Source organism: Pleurodeles waltl, chromosome 12 (assembly GCF_031143425.1).
Source record: "Pleurodeles waltl isolate 20211129_DDA chromosome 12, aPleWal1.hap1.20221129, whole genome shotgun sequence".
Classification (NCBI taxonomy): Eukaryota; Metazoa; Chordata; class Amphibia; order Caudata; family Salamandridae; genus Pleurodeles; species Pleurodeles waltl.
The window spans coordinates 65,142,439-65,169,652 of record NC_090451.1 but is presented as its reverse complement, the minus strand read 5'-3'; the positions used below and the strand labels follow the sequence as shown (position 1 = coordinate 65,169,652).

The following is a 27,214-nucleotide window of genomic DNA, read 5'->3' as shown; positions in this document are numbered from 1 at the left end:
CTAGCATGTGAATTACAGGGCATTTCTCAAATAGACGTCTTTTTTTACACTCTTATATTTTGAAGGAAAAAATGTAGAGAAAGACAAGGGGCAATAACACTTGTTTTGCTATTCTATGATCCCCCAATTCTCCCGATACAAATGATACCTCACTTGTGTGGGTAGGCCTAGCGCCTACGAAAGGAAATGGCCCAAAACACAACGTGGACACATGACATTTTTTCACAGAAAACAGAGGTGTTTTTTACAAAGTGCCTACCTGTGGATTTTGGCCTCTAGCTCAGCCGGCACCTGGGGAAACCTAGCAGACCAGCACATTTTTGAAAACTAGACACCTAGGGGAATCCAAGATGGGGTGACTTGTGGGGCTCTGACCAGGTTCTGTTACCCAGAATCCTTTGCAAACCTCAAAATTTGGCCAAAAAAAAACACTTTTTCCTCTCATTTCGGTGACAAAAAGTTCTGGAATCAGAGAGGAGCCACAAATTTCCACCCAGCGTTCCCCCAAGTCTCCCGATAAAAATGGTACCTCACTTGTGTGGGTAGGCCTAGCGCCCACGAAAGGAAATGGCTCAAAACACAACGTGAACAAATCAAAATTATCAAATACAAAACTACCTGTTTTTGCAGAGGGGTGCCTGCGTTTTTGGTCCTGGGCTCAGCAGCCTTCTAGGGAAACCTACCAAACCCAGACATTTCTGAAACTAGACACCCGAGGGAGTCCAGTGAGGTGTGACTTGCGTGGATTCCCCCAATGTTTTCTTACCCAGAATCCTCAGCAAACCTCAAATGTAGCTAAAAAATCACATTTGTCCCACATTTCTGTGTGGGATCACCACACTGGGACACATTTCATACCACCCAATGTTCCCCCCAGTCTCCCGCTAAAAATGATACCTCATTTGTGTAGGTGGGGCAAATGCTTGTGAAAGGGAAGAGCCAAAAACATGTCGATATTGAGGGGGAACAAAGGGGGTCCAAAAGGGCAGTTTGCAAAAAAATCTTTTTTAGGCTGACAAGTGCAGCAGAATTTTTATCGGTATAGACGAGACAATGCTGGGTGGTAGGTATTTTGTGGATTTCTGCAGATTCCGGAAGGTTCCATCACAAAAACGTGGGAAAAATGTGTGATTTCCAGCAAAGTTGGAGGTTTGCAGGGGATTGTGGGTACAAAAATGGTGCGGGGTGAATGTGAAACACACCAGTCTGGAATCACCCAGATGTTTAGTTTTCAGATGTGTCTAGGTCTTGTGGATTTTTCTACATAGCAGCGTCCCAAAGTCCGTAAAGTGCAGCCCTCACCATTCCAAGTGGGACGATTTTGAGAGTGAGCCAAGATCTCATGGCCCAAATGTAAAACTAAAACCCAAAATAATCAAATGCCTTCTTGCTTGCTGTGGGATAAGATGTTTTAGAGTGTGGGGGAGAGCTGAAAGACTGTTACCCCCTTCAGTTGAGGTGGGGGCGTAACCAGGCCCATACTGGTTGGTAGCCACCACCCCAATATTTTTTGTTTTTGTGGATTAGGGGTAATTGCCCCATCTGCCCACTAGCAGAACAACTTTGGCCCCATTTATTTGGGGTGGGGGTATGGCCATACCCCCATCTTCTTATTTTTGGAAAAAAAACTTCCCTGGCCTCTGGTGGGCTTTCTGCCCCCCCTTGGGGCAGATGGGCCTTCCAAAAATAGGCCCATCTGCCCCCAATGGGAGGCAGATATGGCCAACAGTAATGTGCTCCCATGGGGAGCAATCCTTACCCAAGGTGCTGCCTCCCTAAAGAAAGCACACGCATACACACACACACTAATCCCTGGTGTCTAAGTGGTTTCTGCCCCCATGAGGGCAGATTGGCCTAACAAAAATTGGCTGATCTGCCCCCAAGGGGGGCAGAGGTGGTCTAAATACAATTTGCCCACCAGGGGAGTGACCCTTGCCTAATGGGTCGCTCCCCATCTCTAAAAAGCAAACAAACAAAAAAAAAACACACAAACAAAATTAGCCCTGGCTCCTAGAGGTTTCTGCCCCCCCGGGGGCATATCGGCCTAATAAAAATAGGCTGATCTGCCCCCAGAGGGGGCAGAAATGGCCTAAAATAAATTTCCCCCCCTCCCGGGAGCGACCCTTGCCTACGGGGTCGCTCCCCTTGCGTGACATTGGCGCAAAAACAAAATCCCCGATGCCTAGTTGTTTCTGCCCCCTTGTGGGCAGATTGACCTAAAATCGGGCGATCTGCCCCCAAGGGGGGCAGAAATGGTATAAATACAATTTGCCCCCCAGGGGAGCGACACTTGCCTAATGGGTCGCTCCCCATCTCTAAAAAAAAAAACTTTAAAAAAAACACAAAAAAAAAGAAATTTGCCTTGGCGCCTAGAGGTTTCTGACCCCCCTGGGGGCCGATCGGCCTAATAACAATAGGCCGATCTGCCCCCAGGGGGGGGGGGGGGACAGAAATGACCTAAAATAAATTTGCCTCCCCAACACCCCTCCCCTCCCCCTCCAGGAGTGACCCTTGCCTACGGGGTCGCTCCCCTTGCGTGACATTGGCACAAAAAAAAAAATCCCCGGTGCCTAGTGGTTTCTGCCCCCCTTGGAGGCAGATCGGCCTCATTAAAATAGGCTGATCTGCCCCCCCCCCCCAGGGGGGCAGAAATGGCCTAAAATAAATTTGCCCCCCAGGGGAACGACCCTTGCCTAAGGGGTCGCTCCCATTGCGTGAAATTCACGAAGAAAAAAAAAACTCCCTGGTGTCTAGTGGTTTCTGTCCCCCTTGGGGGCAGATTGGCCTCACCAAAATAGGCCAATCTGCCCTATTTTTATGAGGCCGGATTACAATTCGGCTTGAAACGCTCAGAGAGACTTCAAAGGGAAGGAAATTAATTTCCTTCCCTTTGATGCCTCTCCGGCCTCCTCCACGTGATCGGAAGATAAATGCTTAGCGATGGGAGGAGGCCTCTGTGATTGTCAGCGCGCGATGCACGCTGACGTCACGGCGGGAAGGCGGGGGGGGTGGGGGGTCGGGGTGGAAGGGGAAGGGATTCCCCTTCTATCCACGACCAGGGGGTGTGGGTGTGGGGCCCATGGGGGGAGCGCTAGCGCTCCCCCCTGTTCCCGGTTGCAGGACGAGGTGATCTCGTCCAAGGCACCGTAGCGGTTAAATGAACTGTGCAGATACTTCAGAATACGAAACGCCCATATTAAGCATGTTTTTTTGATAATTCTGAAGTGTGGTGGAAACAAATATTTTAAAAACAATCAAAACAAATGAATGCACTAGGTTATGACATTGCCACACAGTATAGTTTGTGCGCTGTATACTTTTATGAGTGAAATTGTATGTCTGTTCAAATGTAATGGTAAATTTAATTGAAGATGTGCCGTCTGTTACGGAATGCTATCACACCATGCATATTCCACTGTACGCCACGCCACTGTACACCATATCACTGCACTCTGTGCCACTGCACTCTAATTCAGTCTGCACTACTCCCTTCTGTGCCTCTTCACTCTACTCTGCACCACTCTTAGCCACTGCACTCTAATACCGCTTCAGTCTAGGCCACTCCACTCTGCACAACTCTGTTCTACATCACTATACTCTATGCCACTCTGCAACACTCCACTCTGCCACTGCACTCTATGCCAATACACTTTATGCCAATGCACTCTACTCTGTACCACTCCACTCTACCACCCTGCAATCTATGCCAATCCACTGTACGACACTTTAATCTACTCTACACAACTGCACTCTATGCCACTCCCCTCTACACCATTTATTGCCATTGCTCTATGGCACTCTATTCTATGCCACTGCACTTTACCTTGCACCACTCCCCTCTCAACCACTCTACTCTGCACCACTCCACTGTACACTGCATCACTGCACTCTGTGCCACTACACTCTAGTTCAGTCTGCACTACTCCCTTCTGTGCCTCTTCACTCTACTCTTTGCCACTGCATTCTTCGCCACTGCACTCTAATACCACTTCAGTCTAGGCCACTCCACTCTGCACAACTCTGTTCTACATCACTATACTCTACGCCACTCTGCAACACTCCACTGTGTGCCGCTCCACTCTATGCCAATGCACTCTACTCTGTACCACTCCACTCTACCCCCTGCACTCTGCCAATCCACTGTACGACACTCTAATCTACTCTACACAACTGCTCTGTACGCCACTACTCTCTACACCATTTGACATTACTCTATTCTATGCCACTGCACTTTACCTTACACCACTCCGTGCCATTGTAATCTATGCCACTCTACTCTATGCCATTGCACTTAACGTCAGTACACTCTACGCCACTCAACAGCACTGCACTCTACACCACTTGAACTCTACGCCGCTCTACTCTGTACTGCTGCATTCTTTGCCAAAGCACTCTACACCACTCCATGCCACTCTACTCTGCATCACTACACCACTTCACTCTGCTCCACTACACTGTATTTAATTGCACTCTATGGCACTATACTCTACTCTGCATCACTCTCTGCCACTGTACTCTGATCTATTCTACGCCGCTGCACTCTATGCCACTCTACGCTGCACCAATACACTCTGCACCACTGCACTCTACTATGCAACACTCTAATCTGCACCACTGCATTCTAGGGCAGTCAGATTCCACTCAAGGACACTGGCAACTGCAACATAGCAACAACCCACATAAATACACTCCACATCACGCCACATTATTCTAATCAGCATAATTTCACTCAATGCCCCACAGTTCCACGCAATACAATTTCACTCCATACATTTCTATTCCACATCACATAATTCGGCAACAAATCACATAATTCAACTCAACAACACATTTACATAACACACCATATACATCCAATTCACACCATAGAATCCCATGCCACAAAATTAGCAGCACACCACATAATTAAACTCCACAACATAGTACTACACATCACAAAATACCATTCCACATAGTTACACTCCATCACACACATTCCCACTCCATATAATTCCAGGACACTCAGAACCATATAATTACTATCAATATAATTCCACTGCACACCATGCCACATAATTGCACTGCACACATTCATACCATTCCCAGCCACAAAATTCTCCAATTAACAATGCCAATCCAGCCCACATAATTCCACTCCACACCACATAATCCCCCCCATAACACAAGGGTAAAAGACATTGGCGGTGATTCTAACCGCGGCGGGTGGCGGTCGCCGCCCGCCATGCGGTTACCGCCAAATGACCGCACCGCGGTCACAAGACCGCGGCGGCCATTCTGGCTTTCCCGCTGTGCTGGCGGGCGACCGCCAAAAGGCCGCCCGTCAGCACAGCGGGAAAGACCCAGCAACGATGAAGCCGGCTCCGAATGGAGCCGGCGGAGTTGCTGGAGTGCGACGGGTGCAGTAGCACCCGTCGCGAATTTCAGTGTCTGCTAGGCAGACACTGAAATTCTTTTTGGGGCCCTCTTACGGGGGCCCCTGCAGTGCCCATGCCCATGCATGGGCAATGCAGGGGCCCCCAGGGGCCCCGCAGCACCCCCTACCGCCATCCTGTTCCTGGCGGGTCTCTGGCGGTAGGGGGTGTCAGAATCCCCATGGCGGCGGAGCGCGCTCCGCCGCCATGGAGGATTCTCAAGGGCAGCGGGAAGTCGGCGGTACACCGCCGACTTTCCGTTTCTGGCCGCGGCTGAACCGCCGCGGTCAGAATGCCCAGCGGTGCACCGCCAGCCTGTTGGCGGTGCTACCGCGGTCATTCGCCCTAGCGGTTTTTACCGCCAGGGTTAGAATGACCACCATTGTCATTTACAAGGCCAATAGCGCCAACTCTTGCAAATGCTAGACCTATTTGCATTGCCAATGCTTGTTATAAAAGCTGCTCTTAGTGTAAAAAAAAAAAAAAAAAAAAAAAAGGTGATCCATACACTTTTAAGGTGAAGAGGAAGCCTGCGAGGATGGATTCCTGTGAGGGGAGAGAGAGGAAGGTTCAGGAAGCTTGGTGGTAGGGGAGGCGGTGTTTGCACCGTGCCACAGGGAGCACTAGGACAGCAGACGGTCTCTAGGGCTCGAGGAGATATCAGCCATAGCTGGTTCCAAGTTGGGGGTACTAGTAAAATATATCTATAATTGGTATTAAGTGGGCTTCCTAGCGCTTTTCGCCCCTGTGCTGCTGCACCATTCAAATCATGGCCCTAGTGCCTGCAAGGTAATTGCATTTGTGACTGCTTGTTTTGTACTAAAATATAGCAATAATCTGTGTTCAGTGGGTTTCCTAGACCTTTTCCCCCTGTGCCACTACACCTGCGGCATTATTCAAATCATAACCATAGTGGTTACAGGGTAAATATACTTGTGGGTTTCTTAGACCTTTTGGCCCCTGTGCCACTGCATCTGCTGCACCATTCAAATCATGACCTTAGTGCCTGCAAGATAATTGCACTTGTGAGTGCTTGTTTAGTAGTAAAATATAGCAATCAGTGGGTTTTCTGAACCTTTTGGTCCCCTGTGACACTGCACCTGCTGCACCATTCAAGTCATGACGCTAGTACCTGCAAAGACAAATGAGGAAATCGTTTATAGCCAGTAATATATGTATTCCAAAAAAGGCACAGTTGCAGATAGAATACATAATTATTGTGTAGTTACACATACACAAAAGCTTTCATAAAAAAGTGTCTTAAAACTTAACCAGCTCTCCAAAAAGAGTTGCCACAGAAGTCATAAGTAAAGCATATGCTTTCACATGAAAGTGAAAACCAAGCATTTTTAAATTGTCACAATGTGGCTGGGTTTTTCCTGTGAAAAGATCTTATCCTGTGCTTGACAGTAAATGGGCCAGAAACAGTGTAAATTGCCCACAATCACCACATGTTAGACAGAAACTGAGACTGAAATGCGGTTTTGTACTTTGTTCTGAAAAAAGGCAGTTAAAAATAAAATGACTCCCCAAACAAGAGGAATTTTGCACAAAAAAGTGGTAAATATGAAAAAGTTTCAGCAAAAATTCCAAACTTATTTCATTTGCATGCAGAGCTATTTCATCTTAGTAGTACTAGTACATCAGACTTAATCAATGCGTTCCGGAAGCACACGCCTGAACTTTGCACGCACCCCCCCCCCACCCCTGACCCTCCCCCCCCCCCCCCCCCCCCCCCCCGGCTTTAAAACGGACATACATTTATTTTCAAGTTAATTGACATGAAATAAAACTTTTAACAAGGATGTCCAACACACTTAACTTATGGGCCACCTTCATTTGTAAAGAAAGTTTGCAAAAACATGTTAAATATGAGAGTTTCTGCCAAAAAGTCCAAAAATGTATTTAATTAATAGCAGAACTTTTTCATCTTAGTAGTACTAGTGCATCCGATTAAATCAGTGCAAGTTTTTTTTTTTTTTTTTTGTATGTAATAGTTTTCAAACATGATGTTAGAAACTTTCACGCTTCCACCCACCCTGACAATGCCAATATGAATTCATGCCTCATGAGTGAAAGGCAAATGTTTCCTGCAGCTGAAGAACAAGATAGCTTTTGAGATGGCTATGTCTAAAATAAAATGTTTGAAAAAAGGGCACAAGCAGGCTTCATGGAGTAAGTATGCTGCATTCCTCTTTCCTGTAAACACTTTTACTTTGAAGTCAGCTGAAAGCAAAATAAACTCCAGGCTCCATGAAGACATTGCTTGGCATTTGACCTCTGTCTTTTAATGCCCAGCAAATGTGATGCAATAAGAACCAGATTTACATGCCTGTTTATTACAGAAAATGAGTTTGCGGAAGAATTCTATATACATAACTTTGGCATGGGGAGGTATGAACTCGAGCTGTGGAGTCTACAGCAAATAAAGCCAGCAAATGGAAAGCCAGAAAACGTGAGTTAGAAAGCCAGTGACAAGCAATGGGCAGAATGTATTCCCAGGTAAACTTTCTAGAACTCCCCATGGTGTCTTTCACATACTACACAGGTGCGCCGTCTAGTAGTCTGCAACCTAAAAAGGGATAACCACAGACTGTAATGAACCATATAGCTAAAAGCTGATAAGTGTGAACCTTGAGCATGAACATTTTACTCTTGGGGTGCAATTTTCACCTCAACTCCTTCAATCAATTTGTCCAGTTGTCATCTATAGTCCAAGCATTGCTGGCCATGCATTGGTTCTTTCGTGCTTGGACTTTGACAATACCATTCTTGCCAGGATGCCTCGGATCCCCCACCTTCCTCAAGGCTGTCATAAACTCCAAGGCCTGATTCTTATCCTCACCTAATGGGTCCGGTATTGCCACCACTGCTTTCCAGCTTACATTGGTTACCAGTTGCGGCAAGAGGCAAATTGAAAATTGGATGCCCAGCATACAAACCCCTACATTTGCGTTAGCTTTCATACCATGAACGTCTCAGGGCGGCAGCGAGCACCAAGAAGCAGGAATCTGTTATCTGAATGTTGGCCCATGCATAAGAGCAATTTCATTCAGCAGCGGCAACTGCTTTCTGGAGTTCTCTTCATGCAGATCAAAGCATCACATCTTGTCTTATGTCATTCAGATGTCACCTAAAATCTTGCTTCTTCTGTTACATCTGAAAGACGACTTTTGTTATTTTGATGTACCCCTTACCATCTCTTATTCAATCAGTAATTGCTACTGTTTATATGTATCACTTGCAGTATGCCCATTTACTTTCTTTAGTGCAGGAGCAAAAATAAAAACAAATAAATCAATATAGAAAATCATCTCAGATAGCATGAGTTTTCATTTTATCTCCACTGGATAGATCTAAATGATCCTGCCCGTAAGTCAACGTGTGCCGCAAGTTTAGCTGGCCTGATTGAGCGAGTGTGACCCTTCGTTTGATGATATTTGCGCAGCACACATTCTCGTGGCTCAAATATGTTTTACCTTTTCTTCTCTTATAGAAATATTACCCACCAGACTTCGATCCGTCAAAAATCCCCAAGCTCAAACTTCCCAAAGATCGCCAGTATGTGGTGCGATTGATGGCTCCATTCAACATGAGGTGAGAGATGGCGGCTCGGTGTGGCCGAGGAAGAGTTTTGATGATACTTCACAGGGTTTAGGAGGTGTGGTGGGTGATGTTCTGAGCATCATAGTGAGCCGTGTGACCAGGTTTGTGAGTGAACAGGGAATGGAAGGTCATTTCAGCATACCTAGCGGAGCTAATAGGCCTATGCAATATAGCAAATTCTTAGAATGAGATGCACAGCATTGGTTTACTTTTTGCTCCACTCAATTAAGTTTTGCTGGACATGTCCAGAGTTTCCTCTCTATCCATTAGATAGGGAGTGTGCCTTCATAGGCACCTGAGCACCATTCTCACTTTCCTTTGGTATTACAGGTGTTTGGGCATCAAACTGATTTGGTAGTGAGATGTTACCCTGGAAGCTGGGAACGTATCTGTATTTGTGTACATTAACGTAGAGAAGGTGTAATGTGCGCTTCATAGCCTGAAAGGCCTCTCTGCCCACAAGCATTGAGGAGCACTGATGGCTGGCTATTCATAGTGGAAGAAGCTCGCCTAGTTGCCCTGGAATGTGTGAATCTTCCATGCTTGGATTATACAGACTCACTGTTGTGGCAAGCGAAGCCTCTGTGCCCATGTCGCCAGTCATGTTTGTATTTACTGTGCCTTTCTCTGTTCAGGTGCAAGACTTGCGGGGAATACATCTACAAGGGCAAGAAGTTCAATGCGCGCAAGGAAACGGTGCAGAACGAGTTGTACTTGGGACTCCCCATCTTCCGCTTTTACATCAAGTGCACACGGTGCCTCGCCGAGATTACGTTCAAGGTAAAATCCTCACAGGTTTTGGGGGAAAATGGGGATTGTGATGTTTTCCATTGGCAGGTTTCTTGTGGACTTGATTGACAAACAAGCTTTGAAATGGGCTGAAGTGAAACATGATTCTTGGAAACATGGGAGGGACCTGCGCACTTTCAACTTCCCAAGAGGTTTAATAGTAAGTGCACTGATGGCTGAGCTGGCTTCGCTCTGCTGTTTGGTATCCTCGTTTTAGACACTTCTAATGCTGTACATTGCCTGAATGTTACTGACATTGTCAGCCACACAATGATTCACGCTGGGACAATACTCCCGTAACGAGTAACAGCGGATTAAAGCTGTAAGCTGCGAAAAATGCTCAATAAAAATACTGAAGGGAAAAAATGAGTAAGTTCACATTACAGTTGGGCAAGAGGACTGAAGGCAGTGATGTAAATGATTAACCCAAAGTATAACACCGCAGGTGTCTTGGAAGTCATGTCCTTCATTGTGACACTTTGGTGACTCCGAGAGTGGTGTTTGTGGGGCACAGAGTGGTGTTGGGTGATTTAGGACCTTAGAAATCTGTGGTCTGGCCTCTCAGGCCAGTGCTAATTCCAGGTGGGGGCTTGTAAATCCTTCATCCGAAATGCTATGCTTTCAGAGCAGGAGGCCAAAAATGCCATTTCTGATGGTTGGAGGGGTATCCCACTAGAAGAGGCTTCGTTTTAGTTGCAGTTGTGGCTGTGTGCATTCACGCTGTCTTTAATCAGCCCCAAAAGCATGGGAAACTTAGTTAGTTCTGTGTGATTATTCTAGAGCCAAAAATGGTTCTGATTTTAGTCTCGGGAGATTAATCCTGGAGAAAATATTTCCGGTATCCATTTTTGTCACTTATTTTGGACAAACAATTTCGCTTGTATCCAATATTAACTGTAGTCTTGCACCTTCCTGTCCATTCTCGAATTTTTTGGAGGTTTTTATGTTCCTGGGATTACTTTTTTCCATTTATTATTTAGGGATCTCGTTATTTTTTTTCCTTTGACTTTTTTTTTTTTTTTAAAGCTAAAGTTATCACGCGCCACTGATTTAGTGAGCGAGCCATTATTCCGCTGCACTGTGTAATAGAGGTGGGGGGTTTCCCGTCAGACCACTCCATTTTGTGGGTCTGCATTTTATGATGACAGATCATTGACTACTAGTATGGTAGCCTCGTTTCACACAGTGGTGTAGTTGATTGAACCTACAGCGTTGACATCCACTCATGGTTCATCCCGCTCACTGGTGCAGGAGGACAGGGAAATCATTTTGAATAAAATAAGAATATCAAGGTGGAAAGCAAATCAGCTAAACCACTAACAAAAAAAGCAGTCTGTCGCAATCAGCGAGACTAGGAAGAGCAGGCAGTGTTGAAATGTGTTGCATAGATGTTCATTTATTTATACCTTTTAGGATTAAGAATGTCCCACACCTCCAGCTCATAATTTGGACATCGGCCTAAAGTTGTCCTGTGTGAAGTGAGCTTGTGCCCCCTGGGTTAAATGCCATGTTTCTGTAGTTGTAAAGGACACATTCTGCTATTGGTTGACCTTGTAGTGTTTTCCTAGGCTGACTGTTGTTCGTATGATGTCAGGGTTAACATGTATGACTGGAATCCGGTTCACCTTGTTGGTTGCATGTTATGGGTGTTTTGTTCAGGTCGTGATGCCAGGTTGTAGGGTGTTGTTACGACATGTTGTATGTATGTTAAAGATTCTGTCGGATATGTTCTGGTGGATGTTGGTGTCTGGCGTCTTATGATGGGAAGTGATGTCATGAGGACAGTGATGGCAGATTGCACAGCTGCTGCGTTGGGTGCAGGTGGGTCTGTTTGTCTAGTGTGGTCTGTTGCACCTTTGAGTGTTTGTTGCCACGTGTGCAGTAGCATTTGTTCCTGGCTTTCTCGCATGCTCAGACGCTTTTACACGGCTCATCCTTGCAAGAGGTGCACAGAAGAGACCTCTGTTTGTACTAAAAAGCCTAATGACACTTGACCCAGTAGTACAGGTAGCGATGGGAGCAGAAGCGTTTCCTCATTTCAAAGGCGAGGATACTCCCTCGGGCTGAGTATGCATGTTAAATGAATGAAATAACAAATGGAACAGTAGTCAAAGTCGGTAACAATCTTGGTACCAATACAACTATTTAAAAACTGGGATATCGCCTTCTGCTGCATACTTAAGCGAGCCAGATACAGGTTGGCTCAGCAATCACATTTGGGGATGTGAACAGCATCTATGCAACCTTTTCATGGACCATATTGCGCCTCCTCCCCAGACGCCAAAAGAAGCATTTTTGGCGCAGGGGGTTGTGACCCAAACCGCTCTCATGGTCCCAACGACAACCTATCTCCATTTGACCAAGCCCTGGTTGGTAAGGTCTTGATTCCACTCATACGGCACTGCACATGCAAGGGTGAAATCCTTCACACTAGCTGTGTTGCTGCCCTTGGTGAACAAAACTAATCAGGCCTGCCCTTCCTCCTCCCATCCTCACCTCCATACTTGTCCAGTGCTGTATTTTAAATCCAAGCGACTCTACCTGGTTATAGCGTACGAGGGGATGTATTCCTGTGCCCCCCCCCTAAAATTTCCTTTTGTGTATTTTCACATTCGTTTTTACTAGGAAAGCCATTTTTAGACAAGAGAAAAACACAATGTGGCAAACGGTGTTGTAACCAAAGAGTCTTCCCATTGGTTTAGCTAGGACAGAGGTGCTGAATTGCCTATAGCAAGTTGTTGATGTACCGTCAGGTATTAGTTAATACTGCCTTCTTTAAAACCGAGAACACCATTCATGCATGCTTATATGTCCTTTTTTCCCATTAGACAGACCCGGAGAACACGGACTATGCAATGGAGCATGGGGCCACTCGCAACTTCCAGGCCGAGAAACTGCTTGAAGAGGATGAGAAACGACAGCAGAGGGAACGCGAAGAAGAAGAGCTGAACAACCCCATGAAGGTACTTCACTGCTTGAATTTGCTGGTGCCATCAACTCACCAGAGCTTCCTCCTCGCTTCTTGAGCTCCTTGTATAAGCACCTTGGGGACCACACGCCTACACGCTTGCCCTAGCGCCTGGAGACCATCTTGGGTGATCAGTGCGCTACACAGTCTAACATTACATAACATCTAGAAGGGGTCTGTAGTGAGAAGTGATGGGTAACTCTTGTGAGATGGTTTCCATGAGTTGATGTCCAGAACGCAAGGTATAATACAACCGCACTGCGATTCGCAGATGGTATTTTCCTGGGCGGAAGTGACCTCTTGGTACAGGTTGGCACACCTGTAATCCAAGTTTGACTGATGTTCATGGGGATGAATTCTCATGGACCAGATGATCTTGCAGAGTGTTAAGGTGGTGTTCCTATCATCAGAAATTGTAATGAACTAGAGTGGTCTGGGAGCAGCTGGTTACTTTAGCATTAGTTAGGAATCTGGTGAAGTTCCCTGGTTTGGGTAGGATTGTTAAAGAAGTGATATAAAAAGGACAGGACTGGTTTCATAAGACACACATTACGCCAAAGTGATTAGGCCAAGACAGCAGTCCTTGCATTTTATAGTAACTTTCCAAGAAAGGCCAACATCCTTTACAATTTAACTATACTGTGATAAAGTAACTGTACGTGGAGTTAAGTTTGCTTTAATTGCATTCCGTGGCCCCCGCATTGGCCTTTAAATGTACCATACATATCGTAACGATAAGTATTGTGATGAAAAACACAGACCCCGGGTACATTTCAGCAGGTCAGACCTGTCGATCGTTCTTGGGTGAAAATGTCCAGAAAATACTGGGACATGCGCATGTAGTGAACCCCAAGATCTGCACGATATTCCCCATTAGCTGAGAAAACTTGTAAATGTGTGACATAAGTTGTCATACCTGACACATTCAGACTCAGGGGAGCCATACTTTACTATGGACGAGAAATGTCAAACCAATTAGCAAAGTATTCATAATGAGGGCCTTAGTGTTGAACTGACTGAGAAATTGCACTAGCTAAAGAAATTATGGTTATCTTGGGACTAAGGTGTGCCAGGTGTTTTTGTAACTACGGGGCCCTGTTTTAGAGAGTTAATAAATGCCAGTTTTGCAGATGTGGACGCTTTGACACAGATGATCCCACTAGGTGTGGTAGATCTTCCGCTTTGTTATCTCAAAAGGAAATCTTACATTTCAATTAGATATTTATTCTTGAATCTTCTCTTAAGATTTACAACGTTGTTTACGTGATTACTGCCCTATTATTTGTAGCAGCGCATGCATGATTCATTTTGGGATGGCTGGTGCATCGATGCCTGCAAACAGGCCAATAGGGTTTTTAAATAAAGACACCCTAAACCATCATAGATATATCAAACACAAAAAATGCATTAGAAAAACAACCTTGGACTTGAATGGGTACTAGATTGAGTCTTTCATAGGAGTACTGGAACATATACATTGAGACTTTCATTACACGGTTAGAACTAGTTTGTCAAGAGCAGGGTATAAATATCCTGAAGAGCTGGACCTTCGTGGTGGGCCAGACCCAGTGCGCACTGCTGTATGGCCGAAGCCCACCAGCCTTTAACACCTTAATCCTAACATGCTCCGCGCTAATTCTTCACAAAAAGTTGAACTCAAATATTCTTAAAATCTTCAATGCTTAGTTGAGGAATCAGGATAATGTTCCAATCAGTTCACGTACCAATGTCGTTCCACAACTGTGAAATTCATTGTAAACAGGGCTGTTGTGTTGTATGCAGAATACATTAAAAAAAACACCCAATGCATTTTACGAAAACAATCCCTTCTTCAGGGGTAGCTGTGAAATTAAAGTGGAAACAAGCAGGTCTGTTACGAGCTCAGTTGGTAAAAGAATCAAAGAGAAAACATGTCATATGAAGTAGGACTTTATTGTGACATAAAGTGTGCCTGTTTTCCGTTTGTGCATGCACCGTGCCCCATGCAAGAACAACTTCACCTTACAAATAAATAATATCGACCGCGAGTGAGTAGTTAAGAAGAGAACATGTCCTGCACAATCCTTACCCCAATGAACTAACCAAAACAAACTCAAAAAATGCACATCGTGAGAATTGACTTGCATGCTAATGCAGTGAAAACGTCACAAACTAAACCAAAGACTCAGTCACCTCCCCCCGCCCCCGCTCTCCCAACGTGGGCCTACAGATACCAGCATGCAACACTCAGGCTTGACGTCAGTGGGATAGTTTACTATCAGTGGCAAGTGACGGGGATGTGAGTCCAGGTCAGATATTGTATACAAACCAAGTAAATTAATGGCGTAACCCAGGATGTCCCACACGCATGAGATGATCACAGCCTCAGCACAACGCGGTGGGTCCCACTGAATACAAACAAGCTAGTCATTATTTTGTACGGACACCCCCAGCTGTGCGAACCCACAAGGAGCGAACTCATGTACTCCCTCTGCTAAAAGGGAACATCAAGTGAGTTTTAAACCAAAGAGATAAAAGTGCATTGTAATCGGCTCCCCCCGAGCCCGGACTGACCTCATTACCTCGTCTCGACACCAAGCGCGTACCCCCCGCAAACCATGCCAGGCCCGAGGACTTTAGCACCAGAGCGCCGCGTGAAGGCTTCTCGGCGCACTGATCACCGACAGAGAAATGGAACCGCGACTAAATGAATGTACCAGTCAAGGAAGGTGATGTGTACAGACGTCGTGGCGCAGGGATGTACTACACTTATGAAGAGCAAATTATTAACGAGCTCTATGGATGCCATATGTTGGTCACCATTAATAAAAAACTTTGTCGGAAAGTCTAGTAAAGCGACAGAGTAACATTGGTGCATTCTGTTGCCATTCACCAGCGCGGGTTCTGTAGAACAATAATCAACAACCTAACAAACAACTGAAATGACATGATGAGGCTTCATAGTGGCAAAGACGCTGACCTTGTGTAAAACAAAATGCTGATAAAATGAATTGTGTGCGTAAATATACCCTGATGGAGCTGATATCACATGGGTAGATTACTCTGAATGGAAATGTAGTCGGAGACCGATATATGGGTAGATTACTCTGAATGGAAATGTAGTCGGAGACTGATATATGGGTAGATTACTCTGAATGGAAATATGGGTAGATTAGCGGAGACCGATATATGGGTAGATTACTCTGAATGGAAATGTAGTCGGAGACCGATATATGGGTAGATTACTCTGAATGGAAATGTAGTCGGAGACCGATATATGGGTAGATTACTCTGAATGGAAATGTAGTCGGAGACCGATATATGGGTAGATTACTCTGAATGGAAATGTAGTCGGAGACCGATATATGGGTAGATTACTCTGAATGGAAATGTAGTCGGAGACCGATATATGGGTAGATTACTCTGAATGGAAATGTAGTCGGAGACTGATATGGAAAAATACCTGCCCGTGTGCTGCGTTAGATATAAATGACAGATGTATACAGATGTTGAATTGCGACCGAGGTGCCGTAGGGGTGGAGACTGTCTTGGACGGGGATTGGTCACCAATCCAACTGTGGGAAATCAATGACAAATCCATAAAGACACTCAGTCAGGAGCAACACGCACACACAGTCAGTGCATTTGCACTTTAATCAAGCAATAATATGGGCACAAATACTGGTGACAAGAATCGAGTAGCAGAGTGTGTTCACAATGAGATCAATCACAGCATAATAAAATCAACCAGAATGTGAACTGGAAGAAAGCAGCAGAGTTGGGCTCTTTTATCCCCCTGGGACTTAACTTTCCACAGCGCCAGGAAGCCCAGTCAGTCTCTCTGTCTGTAGATGTCTTTTCTTCTTCAGCTGCTGGTGACTGTGGCACAACCGGGTGGTGATGGTGTGCAGGGCTGAAGGACTCCTGAGCTTTGACGCCTGTGCCTTTTATAAACTAAAAGCCGACTTCCGCAACATTCTCCAATATTCCGCTCACTTCTCCCAGATTTTGGTGTGATTATCCATGTTTACCACTCCGCATTTTCTGGCATTAATCAATCTTCTGACCAAGCTCTCTTGGTGTCAACACGGTCTCCATGGTATGCAGTAAATACGATAGCAGTGTTCTAAGAAAGTTATACATGCGTCATACATTTGGTGCAGCGTAGTACGATAAGCAGACCATCTTGAACACCTGTGGGATATCAGTATCTTCGGAATGTTGAAAACAAGTGTCATGTGCTCCGTGCAGCTTGGTACTATAAAAAGAATACTGTAATTCTGCGAGACGTGGAAACCACTGTGGAATGTCAAAAACATGCTTCGCAAATCCAACATGGCACACAGAGGACCTTTCCATATACCTTCTCTCTCATCAGCACCGCCCATGCTAATTAACCCTTTTGCATCACAATGTCTTCCGCACGCTAGGCCTATGCAGCACGTAGACGCAGTCATCTATAAAAAAAAATGGCATCTCTCCTTTGTAATTGAGGTCCTTTAGGTAAAAGTGTGTCGGATTTTTTAATCCAAAAAGTTTCTCTCTGTGATAACAATTTGGATGTGTTGATCTTTGGATTCCCTCTGATCGCCTCCAAAATTTGAAAACGTAATTGAGCAATGTTGTGTTTTTGTGTCAACCAATGTACTGTCGAACTGGAGTTTTGATTCGTGTTTCTTATGCTCTTATGTTCAGTAATTCGAACTTTCATCTTCCTTTCCGTTTTACCTATGTACAGCAGTCCGCATGCTCACTTGATGCTGTAAATGACATTTCATGTGTTGCACTCTCAAGGATGTCTTAGTTTGATAGGTTGCCTCATCGTGGGATGAACCGTGGTGTTCCCTACTATCAAGTTACTGCAGTGAATGCAATTTTGGCATTTTTCGGTCCCCAACAACGTGATTGCTGGTGTCATGAGTTTCCTGCGGATTTTTGGCGCATGACTGTGCAAACTGGCTTGTGCTGGAACAATCCTTTAAAATCTAGCTCAAATTGAAGTAATTCTAACCTGTTACGAATAATGCATTTGATTGGTGGAGATTTTGATTGACAAATTTGGATACAAATATGGAACATGGCTGGTTTGTCCCCTGAAGTCTTCTGCAGTGGAATTTTACTATCCATTGCTTTCCATAGCGGAGTCCATTAAATCCTGGGGATACCCTCTGTGCTTGAATAGAGATCTGTGCTCACTGCTGATCTTGGTGCAGGCCCTCTCACCTGAGGTGATGCTCTTGGGACCCACGCTAAGCCTGAATGTTGCATGCTGGTATCTGTAGGCCCTCGAAGGGGAGTGACAGACTGAAAACAGCCGGTGCACTCAGTGTCTTTGGTCCTGTTTGTGACGTTTTCACTGCATTAGCATGTAAGTCCGCTCTCATGATGTGCATTTTCTCGAGTTGCTGACTGTTTTGGTTAGTTGATGGGGTAAGGAGTGCGCAGGTCACGGTTTCTGTAATTACTCACTCGCGGTCGGTGTTATTTAATAGCGCCGTGAAGTTGTTCTTGCATGGGCCGCGATGGACGCACAAGCGGAAAATAGCCACACTTTATTTCACGAGAGGAAGAATTCTTCACATGACACGTTTTCTCTTTGTTTCTTTCATCAACTGAACTAGTAACAGTCCCCCATTTCCATTTTCATTACACAGGTACCCCTGAAGAAGGGACTGTTTTCCCGAAATGCATTGCGTGTTTTTTTAATGTATTCTGCATACAACACAACAAGATAGCACTGTCTACGAGATAACACGAGACAGCATAGACTAAAATGAATAACAAACAGGGGCGTAGCATGGGAGGGGGTGTATGCGGTAGCACCCCACCCCCCTAATAAGAGTATTTTCTGATAAATATGTGGGTCCTGGTGCTTTCAGTCGGGTATGCTGAGTTTTCTGTCGGATTGCATCAGGACTTTTTACATACCCATGGACAAAAACGCACACACGCTCTATCCCTCTCTGTTTTCAAAGTCCTTAAAATGTGCTTATTTGACAAAATATTATGTAGTCTCTTAGTACTCCTACCCGTCCGCACTCCACTCCTCTCCCACTGCCCCTTGGGCCCCTCTCGTGCACCCTGCTTGAGGTATAATGTATTTAAACACTCTATGCCAGCCTGATTCCTCCCACCCGGGCCCCAAAAAAATCTTGCCGATGAAGCTACGCTAACGAATGCATGTTGGTTACAGAAACACAAGCATTGGCATGTCAAAGCCCCTGGCTTGAATGCCTACAATGCCAACAGTGGACGCATGATGGCAGCAGAGTGCCATCCACCTGTAGGTTCAAATAATAGGTTCCTATCGCTGCTTACATAATCGAAAGGGAAATGCTAAGTAAATGAAAATGGATTCCTGCAGATCCCAGCACTGGTGCCTAGCTCTCAAGGCGCTGCACTAACTGGAAACGAGTGAAAACGAATACAAAAAATTAAAATAATAGTGAGAACACAAATAGTCACATTTGATGTAAGGGAGCGAGGATACTCGATTCTGTGAATCTGGCGCCTCGCTGAGTACTAGGAAAGTAAAGCTCAATCATCCACTACTGAGAGCACTCGATGGTAAAGTCGGAGAGCATGAAATGGTAATGCCAGCGCTGTTACTGCTAGAAAGGACCCTTTTAAGTTACTGGAGGAGTAGATGAAGTGTTCACAGTCCTGTCTAACACCTACTTGAGGGTTTGCACAGCCTAGATCAGGGGTCTCGGACCTTCTCTGTAGTGAGAGCTACTACTGACCAGTGAAAATCATTGTGAGCTACTGAAGGCCAAGTCACTTGCGTAATGTTACCAGGCACCCACATGCCCAGTTTCATTGAATTTAAGCCTATTGGCCATAAGGACAGACTATGGTTTGATCAAAATACTTAGGTTAGGGGCAACATGACAGGGCTGCCATGCGTGTCAGTGAGATTACTGTCTTTGGGGATCTATAAACGTGTGCACATGAGTGGGATCTGTGTGTAAGGCTGAATGATAGTCTATGCCGTGGGCGCTTGTGGCACAGGACATCCCTTTAGCAGTATGTGGCACTATCAAATGTATAACACAAACATACAACCCTTTTTCATGGGAGGAATTTCAAGTGCAGAAAAGTGTTCTGCAAAATATGTTGATAATCTGGGTCATTTTTCTGCACTTTAAATTTCTTCTACTTAAACAAAATGGCTGCATTCTTCAGTTATAAATGTGACATTATGTCTGCTAGCCACTGGGAGCGGGATGCCTGCCTGTGTAAATGTGACACTTTGAAATGGGAGAAAATTAAAATGAAGAGTTAACTTATTCATTAAGTTAACTCTTCCTTTTAGTATCCTCGAAGTTAAAAACATTCAGAAACATTTTTTCTCAAGCTCCAATATTCAGTTGACGAAGACTTTCATTTAAGATTTAAATACCTCAGTGCTTCAGTTCTTCGCCTCTTTGCCCTGGGTCATACATCTGACTCCAGAACTCCTCATTGTCAGGCCCTGCTATCTGGAGCCTGAAGATAATAATGTAAAATAAACCTTCCCTCAACTTTAAAAGGAAAATGTGACCCTGTGCTTACTCAACAATAAACTCAAGACTGTGAGCTACTCTGAAGGTGTCTGTGAGCTACTGGTAGCTTGCGATCAATGGATGGAGACACCTGGCCTAGAGGTTGGAAATATTCAACTACATTGCAAGGTAGATGTAGGTAACTTTATTAAAGCTCCACCAGTTGGACCTGTTAATACCACAAATTACATCTGGGGCAACCTCAATTTTGCCTTTGTTAATGGTGCCCCAGAAGTTTTAGCAGCCATACCTGCATGTACTGTTGAAATGTTCGTCCCTGCTGGTAGTTCTTTGATGGGTAGTAATTCCAACAAGGTGTTGCACAATTCCAGGTATTGGAAAACCGAACAAAAGATTCCAAGCTGGAGATGGAAGTTTTGGAAAACCTGCAGGAACTGAAGGAGCTGAATCAGCGCCAGGCAAGTGTGGATTTTGAGTCCATGCTGCAGAAGTACAAGGACTATGAGGAGGAGATGAAACGCCGGGAGAAGGAAGAAGACGAGAGGGAAATGAAGTAAGATCCTGGGCTCAGATCCTGGTCATCCAAAAAGAGGAAGTCTCAGACTGGGGCATCTGGGGTGGAGGCTGATAACTTTTGTGTGTTATCTCTTATTTTGATTGCAGTGGCAGAGTCTGAAATCAACTTTCTGACTTGGTCAAGTCTTCATTTTCTTTTGCGGGGCTGTTGAACATGAGGACCATCTACCACTTTTTGTGACTTAAACTATTGAGGGAAGTTCATGGACATAGGCTTTCATTTAAAAAAAAACAAATTACTGTTAAGATTATGCTGGCGTATGACCCAGTTATAGTAAGACACCCTAACTTGAAAGTGAAACTGCCAGGCACACCATATTGAGCATCATTCACTAGAAAGTGAGAACTGGCTTGAGGTAACGAGTATCATAGGGCCACCTGGCAGCCATGATTTGTGTTTGTGTGTCGGAGACACTTTATTGATGGTTTGCAGTGACATCCGCTGCTCAGAAATTCGAGGTTGGAACAAGAAGATGGGAAGCTTGGAAGGAAATTCTTGACTATTTTATATGATGGATAGGATTGCAATGTAGTGTCTTGTGTAAGTAGACGCAGTTCTCATCAGGGACTTTGTTACGATCTCTGTTCCCCACCATTCAGGATGATGATGGAGCTGTCCCAGAAGAGGCGATGTCTGGAGGAGTCGGATTCCGATGAGGAAGCTGTCCGGGCACCACCCAAGGATGCAATAAAGTCAAATCCTACAGACATCCTAAGTGAGGTGAGTGCACTGCTGTTTATACTCCATTTAGGAAGGGGATTCACCAAAATGAACCAGGGCACAGCCATGTTTTCCCCTTTGCAAAGCACCAGGAATAATTGAGAATGTGGTTGCAGAAGGCGATCAGTCGATACATATGTCCAAGTCATTGCAGCTGATGTTCGAAGTTCACATTATGTTTCACACAATGACTTTGGCCCACTGCGTAGGTTTTTGTTACAATGTAACCAAAAGCTAGCTCTTTAATGGTATTCTCATTTGAAATTTCCTTCTGCATGTATCCATATTTGTTTTTGCACCCATTTGCATGAGGTGTTGTCTCATCAGTGTATTCTGAAAAATGTGCATTTGCCAGGATACTGCTAGAAATTTTTATGCTACATTAATTATGTCAGCCGATTCACTACAACAATTTTTGTTTTAAATAAAATTTTGTTATGCACGTTACTGTTATTATTATTGTTGTTGAAATTTTGTAGGACCCAAACCCAACCTGATCAAAGTACAATAAATATTAGGACCATTAGGACTTTACCGTATTAGTAACACTGGAGTGAGAAGCGTTGCGCATCAGTGAGAGTTAGCACACACTATCACCAGCATGCAGTAACCCTTCTGCTGTGATTGAGAATGTAGTTGTTGATTCTGAGCAAGTGTTTATCCATCCATTGCTTTGTGGGGCCACAACTAAAAGTGATGAATACCATTATTTTGATAGGCAGACAGTTTTCGTTCAAATCTCACTTGCATAGGCTAAAGTGGATCAGGCTTCCTGTTCGGTGGAGATGAGGCTTGTTAAGTCTGATTGAACAGTAAATGTAAGGGTTTTAATATGACTGCAGAGCTGTGGTAAAGGCTAGGGCATTCCAATGTTTTTCCTGTTTATTTGATAGCCTGTTAGGGCTGTTAACCTGCACTACTAGCCCAGAAAACTGAGTAACAACCTGGGACGTCAATCAAACCAGGTTTTGCGTTTATTTCCATTTGTTATTAGACTGAAATTCAGATTTTGTGTCTGTGTAGAAATCAGTAAAACTATATAACTTCCGAGTGTTAGGGAATTTTCATCCGTCCCTCTCTTTAGGAAGCTGGCTTTCTATGTAGTATATCAAAACGAAGTACACTATGCAGAAAGTCCAGGTATCCCCAGAGTGCTTAATTTGTGGTGGTGTGGTCGAGCAGTTTAGGGTTATCAGAGGGTTGAGCATTTGTTGAACACACAGAGTAAATACATGAAACACACTGAAAAAGAAATCTGAGATCAATAAAAAAAAATAACACAGTATTTTATATATTTTTAGACACCAAGATCTTCTGTCTCAGGTAAGCACTTTAGAGTCACAGTTGCACAGTATACCTCTCTTTGGTGTACTATATGAAGAGCCAGCTTCCTACAGGGGTTTGATACCAAACACCATTAGTTTCCGTGAAGCCATTATGTAGCTGGGTTAATCTTAATGATCAGTGCCCAGTATATGTCCTTCAGATGGCTTCCCTGCTCACTTGCAATATCTAGAATTTGACACTAAGACACAGGCGCATAACTGCTCATGCAGATATATCTTCACATATAGTATAAATGCACCCTGCCTTAGGGCTGTAAGGCCTACTGTAGGGGTGACTTTTATATTTTGCATGCAGTGTCTGTGGGCATGGCACACAGGGTGTGTGCCATGTCATGTTTTCACAATGGTTGGCACCACTTCACGCAGCCTGCAGTGGCAGTCTGCATGAGTGTGTTGAGGAGTTCTTTAGGAAGATGACTCTTTATACACTGGACCAAAATGAGATACACTGTGCAAAGAGTACAAGCAACTCTCCAGAGATTTCACAGAGGCACAAATGACATCCCAAATGGTCTCTCTTTCAGTAGTGTGGTCGAGCAGTTAGGCGTATCCGAGTGTAGTGCTAAGCATGTAAGGCACATACTCATACATTAAGTGAGACACACACTCATTACAGAAATCCGACACCAATTTATAAAAATAGCGCATACTTTTATACAAACTTTGATACCAAGATTCAGGTGAGTACTTTTGAGAGATAAGTTTTTAGAGTTGTTTAAAAGTCGACACTTTTCAATTTTCACATGCAGTAATTGTATCCTATGGAGGAAGAACAAGCACTTGACTTGCAGGACCAATCTCCTGCACTTAAGGTGAGTATGGGGCAAGGTCTAAAGCCACACCAGCAGGTCACCTCGGGTGGCTCTGGTGAGTCTGGGTGCAGAGGTGTGTTACGGCATTGGGTGTCCCATTCATCTGTGGGAATTGGTTACAAAGTTGCTGCAGGGATGGTTCTCTGGCAAGTGGGACACCATCAGACCACTCCTCTTCAGGCTGTATGGCGCGGGTGCAGTGGTGTCTTCTGACGTTGAGTCTGGTGCGGGTGTTTCTTGGGGTTGCAGAGGTGCCCGCAGAAACAGTCTGCAGACGCCGTCTCAAAGTCCACAGTGGTTGAACTCAGGATGAGCTTCGTCTCTGGAGGGCCTGGGGAGAACGGTGACACCATTGGCCCACTTCAACACGGGCTAGGCTGCGAGGGTGCAGTCTGCAGGCGTGGACTGGGCGTCCAGTCTGACCAAGCCAACAAGTGGGCCCAGGTTTCATGGGGCTGGGAGACGTGGGGACATCCTTGGTTCTCTTCTCCTCGGTCCAGGGCGGATGGGTTTAGAGGTATCCTGATGTGCGGGGTTATTGACTCCTGGTCAATTGCGGTTGCATGGGGGTCTGCAGAAACAGACTGCAGACGCCGTCTCAAAGTCCACAGTGGTTGAACTCAGGATGAGCTTCGTCTCTGGAGGGCCTGGGGAGAACGGTGACGCCATTGGCCCACTTCAACACGGGCTAGGCTGCGAGGGTGCACTGGTGTCTGCCATCGTATTTTTGGTGGTCCCGTTCCTCACAGTTCTTTCTTGGGTGCCTGCGGATGCAATGGATCAGCTCTCCTACTCCAAGGGAGTTCTTCCTGGCGATTTGAGAAGCACTGGCAGCTCTCCCAGTTTCTTGGAGGCTGTAGCGACAGGGCAGGTCAGTTGCCCCTTGAGGGTCGGATGCAGGAAGCAGGCCAGCAAGGTTGGCGCCAACTGAACTGCTCCTCGGTTCTTTGGTTCAGAAGGCTTCTTGTCCACTTCTTCTTTTGTGTCTAGCAAAGTTCTGGTGTTAGGGGGGTCCCCTAAATACTCCATTTAGGGGGCACTAAGGAAAGTGAAGGGTAGTAGCCAATGGCTACTTACCCTTGGGTGTCACTACACCCGACAGATAACCACTTCCTGTAGGGAGTGGGCATCACCCTGTCCAAAGTTCCTAAATTCCACCACACACAAGATGGCAGAATTTCCCAAGTTGTGTCCACTTCAGGCTGGTCACCCTAGGGGTGTTCCCAGTCTGGAAATGTGACGTCGCTCCTGCTCAGCTAATTTGCATGCCTGCCAAGTGCCAGATGGGACCTGGGGAGGGGGGTTGGCATCTTCCTCTGAGGGAGACCATATCTGCATACCAAAAGCGATGGGCTTCTTTGAAGCTTCCAGCCCTGGAGTTTCACACCCCAGCCCGGACAGTATTTTGTTTCTGACCTCTAGACAGCGAGGGCTCTCACCCTGGGAGGTCATATTCTCGTCTGTTGGTGGCAGTCTGGCCAGAACTGGTCAGTGAGCTCGTCAGTAGTTGGTAGGTTTTTCAGGGGGCACCTCTAAGGTGCCGTCTGGGTGCATGTATTAATAAAGCCATCACTGGAATTAGATCAGTGAGGGTTTATTGATACCAAACATTCTTGTGTTCAGAGAAGCGATCATGTAGCTGGGGTACTCGTATTGACCAGTGTCCAGCAGATATATTTGAAATGGCTTCCCTGCACATTTACTATGTCTGTGAATCGACAAAAAAAAAGTAGGGGCATATGAGCTCATGCATATATGCCCTCACTTGTAATATGGTGCACCCTTCCATAAGGCTGAAAGGCCTGATGTAGGGGTGAGTTACAGATATTACAAGCAGCGTTTTAGGGGACCTGGCACACAAGTGTGTGCCGTATCGTGTTTTCACTTTTGGGAGCACCCTGTCACGCAGTGGCAGTCTGCATAGGTTTGATGCTGGGTCTCTTAGAGTGGCACAAGTTGTGCTGCAGTTCTTAGGGGCCCTCTTCAGGACCCATGCCCTAGGTACCAGTGGCATTATCTCAAAGGAACTTACAGAGGTGCTAAAGGGCCTGGTCACTTGGGGATCAAGTGACCAGGTGTCTTGTTTTGGGGAAGGAACACTGGCCCTGGGGACCTGGTTAGCAGAAACCTAGTGCACTTCAGTCGAAATTGCATCAAAGACCGAAGTAAAAATTAGGGGGCTACAACAACAAGAACACATCTTCCGATAGGCTCCCTGGGGTGGCGCAATACATGCTGAAGCCCGTAGGGACCCTCTTTAGTACCCATTGGAGAGGGGGGCATAGTCCTTGCCCTTGGAGGTACAATTGAACATTTACCTGTTTTAGGGAAAGAATACTAGCACTGGAGCCTGGTTAGCAGTCTTCACTGCACTGTTGAACAGCAACATCTAGTAGTTCAGATGGGGACAAAAAGTGTAGGGGGGCATCTGCAAAGAAAGGTCCAGCTTCCTACTCCCCGCTCCCCCACTAGCCAACATGCCCAGGAGACTCAGCCCAACCCTGGGAGAGTTTCCTGATTTGTTAGGTGAGGAAGAAGTAAGGAAGAAGACTGAACTAGTGCAGGGCATACTCTGCCTCACATCCTTCTGTCCAGGTCACTTCCTCTGGGACGTTGACCCATCTCAGCAATGATATGACCCATTTTAAATTGAATCTTCACTACAACTGCACCCTTTTCTTCCTCCCCTTTTTACTCGGGGTAGTGAAATGCCCACCTCTTCTATCCCTAACTTTGCTAGGACCAGACCTATCTTACCCACAGAAGTTACCCAACACTTGAGAAACCCCACCAGCACGACTCCACTGACCTCCTGGTCAGCGTCTGTTGCCCTCCCCAGCTCCTCCTACTGCTGCTGCCTCTCCCTGGGAACAAACTGAGAGCCTGCCTGACTCAGTTCGAGGCCCACCTCCACCCGCAGGCTCCCACCTGCGCCTCATCCCTGGTGGCCTAGTGGCCATCTGAACGTAAGTATCGACCTCTGTTTACTCTTTTCCTCTCTTTACTCCTGCCTTCTTTACTTCTGCCTGTACTCTATTTTTTTTCACTTCGGGCTCTTTTTCTGCAGTTTTCTCCCTGTGCCGCTGCGGCTCCACCTCCCTCCCCTCCCGCAAAGCACTTTTTCCCACCCTCCCAGCTGACCGGACCCCCTGCGTCCCTCCCCTTTTTAATGCCGGCTGCAGCGCTGTGAGAGGGCGACTCTACTGACCTCCTGGTCAGCGTCTGTTGCCCTCCCCAGCTCCTCCTCCTGCTGCTGCTGCTGCTGCTTCTGCCTCTACCTGGAAACGAACTGAGAGCCTACTTGACTCTCAGTTCGAGGCCCACCGCTACCCCCAGGCTCCCGCCTGTGCCTCATCCCTGGTGGCCTAGTGGCCATCTGAACGTAAGTATCTTCCTCTCTTTACTCTTTTCACCTTTTCACCTCTTTACTCCTACCTTCTTTACTTCTGCCTGTACTCTATTTTTTTCACTTCTGGCTCTATCTGTGTTTTTCTCCCCGAG

General features: G+C 45.7%; 1 protein-coding gene across 1 annotated transcript in view; it reads left to right on the top strand.

Annotated features, from left to right (window-relative positions):
- YJU2 (YJU2 splicing factor homolog) overlaps positions 1-27,214 on the top strand; it is a 60,963-nt gene that overhangs the window by 15,000 nt on the left and 18,749 nt on the right. The window contains exons 2-6 of the mRNA XM_069217161.1: positions 8,908-9,008; positions 9,653-9,797; positions 12,635-12,769; positions 20,630-20,811; positions 21,435-21,555. Coding sequence (XP_069073262.1) covers positions 8,908-9,008; positions 9,653-9,797; positions 12,635-12,769; positions 20,630-20,811; positions 21,435-21,555 — 684 coding nt within the window. The remainder of the gene's footprint in view (positions 1-8,907; positions 9,009-9,652; positions 9,798-12,634; positions 12,770-20,629; positions 20,812-21,434; positions 21,556-27,214) is intronic.